The 13,298-nt window shown below is 40.4% G+C and overlaps 1 protein-coding gene across 1 annotated transcript; it reads right to left on the bottom strand.

Annotated features, from left to right (window-relative positions):
* Window positions 1–3,555: 3,555 nt before the first annotated feature.
* LOC141351219 (interferon-induced very large GTPase 1-like) lies at window positions 3,556–8,692 on the bottom strand. Its single transcript, XM_073857812.1, has one exon. It carries the CDS (start codon window positions 8,554–8,556, stop codon window positions 4,027–4,029), a length of 4,530 nt encoding a protein of 1,509 aa, XP_073713913.1. The 5' UTR covers window positions 8,557–8,692; the 3' UTR covers window positions 3,556–4,026.
* Between the last annotated feature and the right edge of the window lie 4,606 nt (window positions 8,693–13,298).

The following is a 13,298-nucleotide window of genomic DNA, read 5'->3' as shown; positions in this document are numbered from 1 at the left end:
GGCGGGACTCAAGAAATGCTAATCCAATCATATTAGCAATGGGAGTTAGAGAGGCGGGACTCAAGAAATGGTAATCCAATCACATTAGCATTGTGAGTTAGAGAGGCGGGACTAAAGAAATGCAAAGCCAATCATATTAGCGATGTGAGTTACGGAGGCGGGCATTGCAGAGAACGAAAGCTGTTAACCGTTTGTGTACCACATAGAGCGCTATTTTTACAGAACGGGATTGCAAAAGATTTTTAATCTCATTTAAATGATTCCTGAAAAAAATACAATAAGTAAAAAATAGAAAACACAAGAATAAGACGGACATCAGTGGTTATATATTAATACAGATTAATTTTGGTCGAAATTATTGCTAGGGACAATTCAGTCTTCCCTGAATATTGGTAAGGACATGTCCCTAGCGTCCCACCCTAAATCTACGCCCATGGCTGTAGTCCAAACCGGCCATTTGCTATAAAGGGGAATTCTGTTAAAGAAAATATATTACCTGGCAGTGAACTTTGAGCTTTATCATTTTGCAGGTATTATGTATGCTATTATAGCAACATTACACACTAACTAAAGTTTGGAAAAAATGGAATCAGGAAAAACGGGACCTTTAAAATGCATAAAATAGCCCTTTATTTTTATATTAGACTCTCATTAAAGGGATAGTTCGGCCAGAAACGATATTGGGCCCATGATTTGCTCACCCCCCGGGCTGTCCGAGTTGCATATGCCCATCGTTTTTCAGACGGGCACATTTTCGGATGTTTTGGAGAATGTTTTAGATCTTTCAGTTAATTAAATGTAAAGTTACGGGGTCCACGACCTTCAAGTCCAAAAAAAATGTGTTTGTCTGAAAAACGATGGACATATGCAACTCGGACAGCTTGGGGGTGAGTAAATCATGGGTTTAATATCATTTTTGGCCTAACTATCCCTTTAAAGGGCCATTTCACCGATAGGAACATTAATCTTTATGGAAAGTGAGTCATATTTGTAGTCAAAATGTAACATAAATGTAGAATTTTGTGCCTATTTGACAGAGAAAAGACAAAATGTGACTTTAGAGCACATTTGTATGAAAAACTACAACTGCCACTATGCACCACAATGCACAGCTCTGCAAGCCACTCCCATTACTCGGAACACGGCTCAGACATGCTATTATGTACATAAATGCCACGTTAGTAAAACAAAGAAAATAGCCACCACCACTGTGTCTGACTGACACCAATCATGATTTACTTTTAAACGTGATGTTACATTGTGGTACACACAATAACACTCTGGCCTGGTGTGTAGCAAAGTCTTATTCAAACAGTAACGTGCGGTTTCAGATCCGCAGTACAAATGTCTTTCCAAGTACTTAAAAAAAGTGTATGCAATTTAAATGTTTATTTAGTTTTACCAATTTTCTTTTTGTCTCTCGTTTACTGTAATTACATTTGTGTTATTGGCCTCACTGCTCTCACAATATAGACATATAAAACACCGCTCAGATATGCTATTGTGTACATAAATGCCACGTTAGTATAACAACGAAAATATAAACACTCACTTTAGTCAGACTTCCGAATATCCCTCAATCATCCACACAAACGCGACCCCTGCATAATATCACCACAGACGCGCTGCCTCAGCTCTTGGAGCATGTGCTCGTAAACCGAAACACGTCTTTGAAATAAGCACGCGACCAGAAACATTCACAAAACAAACGTCCATATCCTTATCTGATCCAGAAATGTTAAACCGAAAGCAAACGGCGCGAGTCCGTCCAAGCTTATATACTCCGCAGCGCGTCTGCTCGTAAACCGAAACATGTCCGTGAAATAAACGTTCCAAACGCGCGCAAACTTCCTCTCTTGCATAGAAACCTTCACCAAACAAACGTCCATATCCTTATCTGATGCAGAAATGTTTTAAAGAAGCCACACAGCGAGAGAACAGGCAAGCTTCTCTACGCAGCAGAGGCCGATGGTTGCTGCTTCTTCACCGGGCTCCTCTACCCAGCCGACGCCCAGGCTCCGGCCTACTCCTCGGGCTTCTGTTCCTACATCTGCCTCAGCTCTTTGCAGTATTGTGGCTCATAAAGGTGCAATGAACAGCGGATTAGAGCATCACGCTTGTAAAATCACCCTCTTCCATGTAATATTGATTAACTTCCACTGTTATTGTAACATGAATTCTGGCTCGCTCCACAACTTCTGTTTAGCTTAGCTTAGCATAAAGATGGCGGCTGGTCGTTTTTTTTCGGTCTGTGTTCGTATATTTTCGTAAGTCCCACCCACTTATCTGTAATTGGTCTGAAGCGCGAGTGGGTCCCACCCATAGCCCCCACCTTGGAAAAATGAGGAATGAGTGTCTGTAGTCTTTCACACTCAATAGAGATACAGGATTTCCTTCTTTCAATGACGCAAAATGACGATTTTTACATCATTGAAAGAAGGAAGTGCCTCACTGAAATCAGTATTTCTCCCCTCTCAGGGGAAACTGAGGGAATGGTGCACGACCATTCAAAAACATGACTGGGGTTCTAACGGTACAAAGCTTAATGCAAATGGGTGAAGTTTCCCTTTAAAGCATGCTGGGATCTGGAAATCCCCACCTAGTTTTAGCCATATTGATTTAATAGAACACAAATTATTCACGTAGTCCCAACTTAAATGAGTCAAGTTCACATAGGTTGATTTGAAATACACATGATCAGTGTTGGTCAAGTTACTTGAAAAAGTAATTAGTTACTGATTACTTCCCTAAGAAAGTAATCCTGTTACTTTAATGATTACTTATTTTAAAAGTAATTAGTTACTTTACTAGTTACTTTAGTAATTACTTTTCAAAAACATGACGCACGACCTGAATATGCTACAGTATAAAGCAACAGCGCCCGGTTGCATAAAGCACCTTAAGTGTAATTTTCCCTTAAGTTCTTTATGTTTCATTTAAACTTAAGGGTGTTGCAAAAAAACGTAAGTTTTTTCTGTTGCATCTCCATGGCAACAATAGTATTTTATAACAACAAACCTGGGTCGCTGTCGTGAAACATTTAACGATTACCCTTCAGGGGTTCAGGGGGATTTTTTAAAAGTTTCACATTCCTGTGCCGGCTTGTTAGGTGTTTGCTCAGATTTGAGGTGGAATTTTTCGTTGTGGATAAAAGTTTTATTCCCGCGCAGAGTGTACAGTAGACGCTGATGTTTTTGTCACCTTTAACTGGGTTAAACTCAAAGTAATGTCGGGACTTCCAAGCATTAAACGCTGCATAGTCTTGTTCTCTTCCGCGCTCCATGTTGTCTTTTCACGTTCAACACTACACTGACTGACGGCGCGGCGCTCATACGTCATTGTCACTTGACTCGCGTCACGACACGAGAGAGTCTCACGAAACAAAATCAAGGTTAAAAAATAACGCAGTAACGCAGCCTGCTTATGGGGAAGTAACAGTAATCTAAGTACTGTTTTTGCAATTGTAATCCCTTACTTTACTCATTACTTGAAAAAAGGTAATCAGATTACAATGACAAGTTACTTCTAACGCATTACTGCCCATCACTGCACATGATACACATAGAAAACACTTAAATACCACTAAATATTTTTCATTATGATATTGTAATAGATTACATAAGCAAATTCTAATTGTTAAAAGTATTAGTCAGAATATTATTTCAGTGTACTTAATATTATTTTATGAATATGAATCGTAATTGAATATGAATATGAGTAATGCTGCATCCTATGGTATGGTAGGTGGGCGGGGTTCGGGAACAGATTGCAACGATTAGCAAATAGCAACATGACCCAACTTCAAAAGATCCAATCAATTCTTGATGGACGAATTTAAGTCTAGCTCTACCTTTATTTGTTTCAGAAGCTGTGTCACTTGGATATATGCTATCATGGGGAAAATTGCTACTTCAATTTCATGGCGACATTTAACTTTCAATATTTTTCTGTTTTCTCATTTCATTCCCTTTAAATTGCTTTTTGGGTGATGTTAATATGAGCTATAAATGACTGTGTTTTTGTGAATTAGATGTATTTATCTAAACTATCAACAGCTTCCTGTTTGGTGATTTGTCTCCATTCATCTGGAATCTTTCCACTCTTCTGAAATGTTTTTTTATAATACTCTTCAAGATCTTTTTGAAATCTGCACACAAACCATTTCCAGTAAGGCAGCTCAGAGAGGTCAGGGGTGATGCTCCACTTTGAATAAACTCCTCCTGCTTTCCTGTATTCTCTATAGAGTACTCTCCTATCTGTGGAATCTGGATAAAAACCTGCATCGTTGCTTGCTACTGATGTTGTGCATATGTTAGTAGACAGATTTGTTGTGCCCCTGTAATGCCACCCATTGATTCCAGTCACTCTATGGAAAGGAACACTGTGATCTCCATCATGGTCTTCTATTGTGTTGGTGCAGATTGCTGCACAGAATGGACACTGAACCCAACAGCACTGACAGAAATGATCAATCAGAATCTGATCTGGTCTGTTGTTGAGATCCAGTTTTTTATCAAATGTATCTGTGTTGAACTCTCTGCTAATATCAGATATTATAGATGGAAGATCTTTTCTCATCACATCTTCTAAGAGTTTGAAATCATCAACATCATCATGATTGACTCCACTGAAGTCCTTCATAGAGAATATCAGAACATCTGAGAGCTTCTGTGTGAAAAACTTCAACCACAAATCAACATCTTCACTCTTCACTTGAACATCTTCAGTAGATTCATAAGCTGCTGTCAGGATCTTCTGCTGCAGGACTTCAATGTTCTGATTCATCTTGGGTTTAACACTGAAACTAAACTGATCACTGATGTACTGATGGACTTCATCGTTGATGAAACTCTTGAAGTGATCTCTGGGATTATTAATGTAGTTCATGTTTTTGTCAAGGTTTTCCTCTTCTGTAATTTTTTTCAGGATGTGTTTCTCCAGATTTGATCTGTTTCCATTCAGTGATGGACAATTTGATCTGATTTCATCTGCTAAATCTCTGGCAGTCTGTTTATAGACACTCTGTTCAATGGGCTCTTTCAGTTTCTGACAAATGATCTCACCAAAAATAACAGCTGATGTTGCTCCTTGACAGTATTTCTTGAAAATACTATAGTATTCATTCCTCTTCTTCTCCAGATAAAGAACGGGATCATTGACTTCTCTGAACATTCTGTGTTGATCATTGAATGTCTTTTCTGCTTTCTTAAATATTGAAAATACCAAATCTATGAAGAATTCATTCTTGAACAGATACTTCTTCTCTGAATTTTCCTCATATCCTGTTATTTCTGACTTGATGTAATCTGTTAGCTGTTGAATGCAGCTGTTGTTGTAGCCCATCTTTGAAATTTGAAATAACTGAATCATTTTGTCTGTCTCCTGAACAATGTCATCAATGAAAGCTTTTATGTTGCTTTCAGTTTGATGAGAAAATGAACCTGAAATTGTTTTTTTACCAGATTCTGTCAAGCCCCTGGATTTCTTTTCCTGTACATAACCTGAATAATTTTGCAAAGTAAAGATATTACTGTCCTTCCACTGGTCTACATTGAGACTTTCATAGATATCATTGAGGAGTGTTCTCACAGCTTTTAGTATGTTAATGTCTTTGATTGGAGGAGCATCTGTTGTAATATTCTTTACACACTTTTCCCAAAACAAATCAAATTCTCTCTTCAGAGTTTCTTCATTTTTTGTTTTGTCTTTGAGTTTTAATGCAAGTTCTTTACTCTTTTCTAAGAGAGTGTTTTCATGTTGTGTCCTCTGAGCATCAATCTTTTTCTTCAGGTCTCGCTGCTGAAGCATTTCATTTAATTTCCTTTTTGTTTCTCTCACAATGTTTTCTTGAACATCTTTGATTTTTATTTCAAATGATGTTTTCCACTGAATCAGTATATCAGCATCTGTGTCTTCCTCAAAGAAATTTGACATTAATGTTTTTACTTCATCACTTTTTTCCTTTAGTTTCCTCTGAAGTTCAGTTTCATCAATCTCATTATTAATTTCTTCATTTTCTATTTGGATGTGTAGTATGTTCTCAATTTCCATCATAGCACTACGAAGAGTCCAGGTCCACTTGCTGTATTTTGTCTCCAGTCTCCTGTATACTGAAATCTCCAGAGAATTTTGAAAGCTGAACACAAATCGTTCATTCAGTAAACCCTCCCAGAGATCATGAATATGGTTTTTCAGGTGTTTCAGCCTCATTCCATCTGATTTTGAGGCTTGTGAAATAATAGTTTTCTTTAGTTCTTGAATATTATCACAGTAGTTTGGGTTTGGTGGTGCCATTGGTGGGCTTCCCTCCCACAGCTGAGCAAAATACTTCACATCATTACGTATATCAAAATTAATGACATCACTAAAACATTCTGCATTATCAACTTCAACTTCAGCAGCAAGTTTTGTCATCTCATCCAGTGTTTGCATCAGTTGTCTCTTTCCCTGCATGTTTTTCTCTCCAGCTGTGACATCTGAAACGTTCTGATGTACAAACATACAGCTGGGATTCAGATTGACCTTCTTCATCCTCAGAAAGGCCTGAACAACAATCTGAAGAATATCCTGCATCTCAGCTGGGTTTTCTCCAAAGATGTTGATCAATGTCAGATTACCAAGACCCACAACAAATGTTGCCAGTTCATTGTCATGATGTCTTGTGGATTTTCCATCAAATTCTAGAGCCCGAAGACCCTCAGTATCAACAACCAGAATATAATCAAACTTCATTTTATCTTTCATCTCCTCTGATACTTTGATCAGCTGCATGAAAGCTCCTCTGGTACGTCGGCCAGCACTGACTGCAAACTGAAGTCCAAACATGGCATTCAGCATGGTGGATTTCCCAGTGCTCTGAATCCCTAAAACTGACATGACAAAGACTCTCTGGTCTCCCAGTTTCTGAACAAGTTCATCTAGAACAGCAGTGATCCAGATCAGAGGAACATGAGCAGTATCTCCATCCATCAGCTCCAGTGGAAATCCACAGATCATCATTTCTGCTGCAAGACTCGGGAGAGAAGAGAAGTCAAACTGCAGATCTGTCTTATTCTTCTTCACAAATGAACATGATTCATAGATCTGACCGATCTCTCTTATGATGTGCTCCAAACCAAAGCTTGCTGCTTGAAGTTCTTTAGATATTTTCTCAAGTTCTCTTTGTTCTTTGAGATGTTCCGTTTCATTATTTCCTTTGAGTTGTAAGACTGTTGACCACTTCTTATCATACTTGTGTTGCAGAGCAGAAAGATCAGCTGAGGTAACTTCATTCAGGAGGATTCTGAGCCATTTGAGAAAAAAAGTCCTATTTGTAGCATATGCATTAATTTGTTTTAAAAAACCCTCTATAAATTCATTGTTATGTGATTTATGCTGCTCTTCACGAATTTTCTTCATTTCTGTTTGTTTTTTGCTTATTTCTTGTTTTATGTCTTCCCCTCGAGGTCGATGAAGTTCTTTGTTCTTCTGACACCACAGATGCCAGAGTTCACCCTGACAGGGCAGAAATGATTCTTTGATTTCTCTCAGATTTTTATTCTTCATTAAACTCATCATCTGCTGTGCTGATTCTCTTTCTCTCCTGCAGTCTTCATCATCTTCCTCATCTACTCTGATATCTGAGCGTTTGGCCAAATCTTCAAGTCTGAACATGGAAGCTGATGATGAAGATGAGAGACAATCATTTATAGCTCTTCTGAGTTCTTCAGATACTTCTGACTGATTTCTCTCTTTAAGACCAATTTTGTATTTTCTTGTATCCATCTCAATTACATTAGATTCATCCTCAGATAAAAGGCAAATAAGTGGCTTTGAGTCACTGTAGAGATTTTCGAGTTTTGTTACATTTTTGTCATTTTTGTCAATCTGTGACAGAAGAACGACATTGACTGAAGACATTTCAGTCAGAATCTGCAGTTGTTTCTCATTGTCTCCTGCATCACCATGAAGATTACAGAAAGCAACACAGTTATTAAATTTATCTGTGATTTGACCAGATGGGCAAAACCAGGCGATCTCCACCACTCCATCCATCAGTAGTCTGGTTCTGCTGCTCCCTGGACAGTTCCTGTGGAAGAACGTGTTGTGTTTCTCATTGATCAGATTGTTCATCAGCTGAGACTTGGATGAAGACACAGAACCAAACCTGAAGAACGACACCATTGGAGTTTCTGCTTTGTAGACTGGCTGGACTTTACTGATGATGTCATTGTTAGTATTTCTCATCTTCCAGCTCTTGTTGATTTGTCTGAATGTCCAGAGAGGAAACTCAATCTGTTGTTTGAATGGATGAGGAACAAGAAGAGGAAGAGCAAACTGACACTGTGAGAGTTTAGTGACCATCAGCTGCTTTAGGGAACTATCAGCACAATGAAACACAGCCATCTGAATATCCATCGGGTGGACACGGTCTGGTTTACTCACTCCTTCATGAGACAAAGAGATAGCTTCAAGAAAATTACTCTTTTGCTTTTTTGAGTCTTTGTCTGTTTGTTGTGTATTATGTTGTTCATTGGCCTCTTTAGTTTTAATGTATCTTGCTCTGTAGTTCATCATCAGTAGTTTCTGTAGATAATTCTTCACCAGCTCTTCTTCAGCACAAGACTCATGAAACTGTAATGAATATGTAGATATCTGAAGAACATCTGCAGCTCTCAGTTTGTTGTCATGTCTGTCATGTAGATGAAGCCTGTGAAACAGTTGCTCTATTTTTGTCTCTTCTGGTTTTAAGTGTTGATGTGGTCTGACTTCTGTGTCCTTGGTATCTCTCTGTAAAAAATATATAGATATATTACATATAGAGGCGGCGTTTACATATGGATGTAGCATTCAGACAAAACAGCAAAAATTAACAGGCTATAATGATGCTCATTAAAGTTAATTCAAATTTTTAGAAGAACCTATCTGAACATTAGTACATTGCTAATAGTGATAATTTACACATGTTTTCGACTAAATGCCACACCACAGGAACCGATAGGTGGATGACAAAGTGCCGTGAGAGCGATTCGAAAGCAAACTCTTCTGTATGATTTCTCGAATCACCCTCACGGTACTTAGATGTCATCAGCCTGTCGTTCTTGCAGCGCAGCTTGAGCACACTTCCCCCTGCAGGAGCTCTCATGATGACCGCTGCTGTTAGTCGTGATCTCACATAAAGATTCTGGGTAGTGTAGTTCTTTACCTGTGTTTTTTCGCAATTAAAACCCTTTTTTGTTGTAACATTCAAACAGACTCACAGCTCTCCCCCAAACTCGAGCTATGCATATTGCATACATTTTCCCAGAAGTAGTTTGTTCTCTGTGGATAAATAAACTTGTTCTTACAGTTCCACTGGGAAATTGTAGCAGAGTCACAGTTATGTTTTAGTTGGTACATTTTTAGTTGGTTTACAAATGTGCTTTATCTATAATCATATCATAGTTTAAAAGTCTGTTTATTGGTGGTTGTCATATAAGATTTGTCTGTTAAGGGATGTCAGAGTATAAATGTTTTGTGTTGATGTCACAAGTCGGGGCTGGCCACTAATAAAAAAAACAAGCCACGCCCCTTTTTAACTTCCACCTCGAGGAGGTCCCCAAAGCCAACCCAATGACCAGACAACACAAGTGCACGTAAGTATAAAAATATAAATTTTATTTAATTTAATTAAAATAGATATGGGAAATGGGGAGGGGGGAAGGGATTTAAAACTGATGCTCTTGTTCTGCACCCCAGGGCCGTGGTCGGAAGAGAAGGGGGGGGGGGAGATCGGGTCAAGTGTCCGGGATCTAAGACACTGCGGGGGGGGGGGGGTGCGGCTCAGGCTCCTCCGCCTGGTTTTATGTTCCCATGGCGCCCTCCTCTTCCTCCTTTCCAGCTTGGGACGACATACGGTGAGTACGGTACAGGTAAGGTTTTGTTCGTTCACTTCCTCCACTTTCTCTCTCCACAGGCTGCTAACTGGGACACAGGAGATCGGGTATTTATACTGCTGGTTTTCTCTTACCTCCCCAGCTTGGAACGACGTGCAGTAAGTACGGTACAGGTGAGGTTTTCCTCGTTCCCTTTCTCTCTTTCCACAGGCTGCTGACTGGGACACAGAAGGTCGGTTATTTATACTGCTGGTTTCTCTCACCTCTCCAGCTTGGGACGGCGTACAGTAAGTACGGTACAAGTAAGGGTTCCTCGTTCGCTTTCTCTGCTCTACTCCACACGGTAACACTCCTGGTCAGATGGCAGTCAGTTTATACATGCATTGTATATGGATTGAAAATATGGTGGACTTACAGTGACCGTGCTTTCACAACTCGCCAGATGCCTCGAGACTGTGTGGTGATGAGGCGTCGGGGAACAAATCCTCCCAACGGCTGCTGCTACTGCAGAGGGGACAATTATACACTGTCACACCGAGCCGAGTCCTGCCCTCTCCTCTCCACTTCCTCGACTATGGAGCACTGGACAGGGGCGCCCCTTTGAAGAGGCTTCGGGACAGGTGGGATCTACTCCGCCTCACTCTGCAACAGTAGATGTTATGTAGATGTATGCACAAGCAAGTATTACTCTTTGGTTGTACTCACACAGTCTCCAGCGGTCTAACTCTTCACCACCACTCTACCGAACAACCCAGATGCAAAAGATGGCTGCTGACGAACACCACGGTAATACTGCACATCCAAAGCTCACTCACAGCATATGCCAGGTAATAAACAACTGGAACCTGCAGCCTTTTCGTTCTCCCACGACGAGGTTGGTGGAGGCGGGGGGTTTTCTGACAATACACACACAGCAGTACACGGCACCACATCAAAGTGAAATTTCTACAACAACACGGACTCACCCACCGCACTCAAGTGAACACTTAAGACACCCCGTCTTCCTCCACTTCACCGTAGCCCGTTAGGCGTTGTTAGCACGGCCCAGTCAACATCCACGTCGCTGTAGCAGCCCAGGTTCGTCCTCCTCTGGCTCTCCCACCACACTGCTCCGTGGTAGGGCCGTCCTCCCTTTCCTGGAGTCGTGTGGGACAGAATAGGGTAGTATACAGCGGGTCCCAAATCAATGTTTCATACTCAGGCACCAAATAATCTTGTATGATGCTCTCCTCTTTGGTACACACAGGCAATTATTTCCAGCCACACAGAACGAGGCGTTTCTTCCTACAACAGGGTTACACAGCGATTGCAATAACTTCCAATTTCCTCATATAAGCAACCACTCACGTTAACTCCGCTTCTCCTTCTGTTTTGTTTCAGTTTCCAGCAGTTTCCAGTCGTCTTCCAGCCACTATGGTTTGTTCTGTCCCACACAGCCACGCCAGCTTTCAGCCTGAAAGGATACCAGCACAACAACAAGCGCACTAAAACAACACCAAACGAACCCCAACAACGAACTCCTCTTCGGGGTGCTCCTTTAAATAATTCACAGCATGCCTTCCTTTCACCTGCGGCTCTGTACTCTCTCCGCTCGCTTCCCAACGATACCCGGATCAACAGACCCTTCGGGCTCTTCAAAAGGTGCGTGTCTTCAGTCCGCCCTTGGCAGAAAAGGAGCTTTCCCCGAGTCAATCGCCTTTTTTCCTTGTGTTCCTGCAGAGCTATTTATGTGTCTCCCTCACACAGCCTCCAATCACAATTTGCTTGTTTAATTTGTTGCACCTGTGGCTCGTAAGGTCCCGATTGTGTTGCCCTGGAAACCATGAAGTACTGGTGTTCTTTTTAAAATTTAGTCCGGGCGGAAACCATCTTCGGGCGGAACCAGGTTTGGCCATTTTCTGTTTCGCCTATAAAAGTCACCCTGTGACATTGATATTATCTTGTTTTGTTAGTTTATATGTTGCTGGAGTTGCACTTAGTTAAAAATTACAGCCTGTGAAAAACAACTAGGATCAGTAGCGCCGCTCCCTATATGCACAGTATGTAGTCTGTGTAGGGCACCAAATCCCCCGGGCGTCACCATCTTAAAATTAAATTCTGTATAAATATGAATCACAATAACATATGTGCACCTGCCACCTGACTGCAGATGATTAAACGTGTGTTCAATGGTGCTGCACAGATTGATCGCATAAAAAACATAAAAGTACCGTGAGAGCAATTAAAAAGCATGCGGATATCATACGTCATCAGTTTGCACAGTAACACACATCACAATTGATGGACAGCTATGCCCGGGAAGACACAGCATTCTGTCTCCAAATAGAAAAGTCCAAAATAAAACCAGTGCATCACTTTCAGGTCAATTCACAACACAAGCCTTTGAAAATGTATAGCTTTGGCTGTGACACAACCAACTCATCTGCCTGATTTAAATAGTATTAATAGTGTACTAATTTATATAATGTAACTTTGTGCAGTATATTTGATTTTTGAAGCATGGTAAAGATATCTATGCTAAAGACATTTGTTGTTTTGTATATGCTAATAACTACACTTATTTATTATTTGAATTAACAAAATCTGCTTATAACTGAAATCAATCAAACTGTATTATTGAGACCATAACCATACATACCAACTTTTGATTTTGTTTATAGATGTGCTGTTTTCTTAAAGCTGACTTTTAATTTACTTACAAGAAAGATTGCAGTTTTAGTAATTCCCAAAAATTGCTTGGATTTATACTGACATGTAAGATTAGCTCTGTCATAGTAGATTTAGCTAAAGTCCATTAGCTACACAGGTAAAGTTGCAGAAATACACTCACCTAAAGCCCGGAATACACTGCAGGATTTTTGCCCTCTTATAAGATTATTACCTTATCACACTGTGCGACATGCATCGTTTAAACTTGGGTACGACAGGCATGTAGACTGTACGATGATGACACGGAAGCTTCGGTGGCAGCGTCACACGTTGCGCAACGTCACCAGCATGCGCTCGTGGTAAACAAATACTAGTACGCAGATTTTAGCAGCAAACACACTGTGCGGTGATCATGCTGAATTTCTGACACTGTCAGAAAACTATTGTAGGCTATCTTTGGACGCAAGACCTGAAAAACGGCCATCTTTGAACCTCTCTCACTGTACGACATAGGATCACAGATGAAGACCCATGATAACAGAAATCGATTGTTTCACGATGGCAATCTTTCGTCTGGGACAGCCAATAATCGTGCAGTGTATCCCGGGCTTAAAGGATTATTAGGAACACCTGTTCAATTTCTCAATGCAATTGTCTAATCAACCAATCACATGGCAGTTGCTTCAATGCATTTAGGGGTGTGGTCCTGGTCAAGACAATCTCCTGAACTCTAAACTGAGATTTAAGCAATTTTGAGCGTGGCATGGTTGTTGGTGCCAGTGGTGATGGTGCAGT

The sequence above is a fragment of the Misgurnus anguillicaudatus genome, chromosome 19 (genome assembly GCF_027580225.2).
Source record: "Misgurnus anguillicaudatus chromosome 19, ASM2758022v2, whole genome shotgun sequence".
NCBI lineage: Eukaryota > Metazoa > Chordata > Actinopteri > Cypriniformes > Cobitidae > Misgurnus > Misgurnus anguillicaudatus.
Note: the sequence above shows the minus strand (reverse complement) of the source record. Positions and strands in the feature narration are given on the sequence as shown.

Bases quoted from the DNA above. Each gene is read 5' to 3' on its own strand.
- LOC141351219 (XM_073857812.1), bottom strand. From the start codon at position 8,556: ATGATGAACTACAGAGCAAGATACATTAAAACTAAAGAGGCCAATGAA.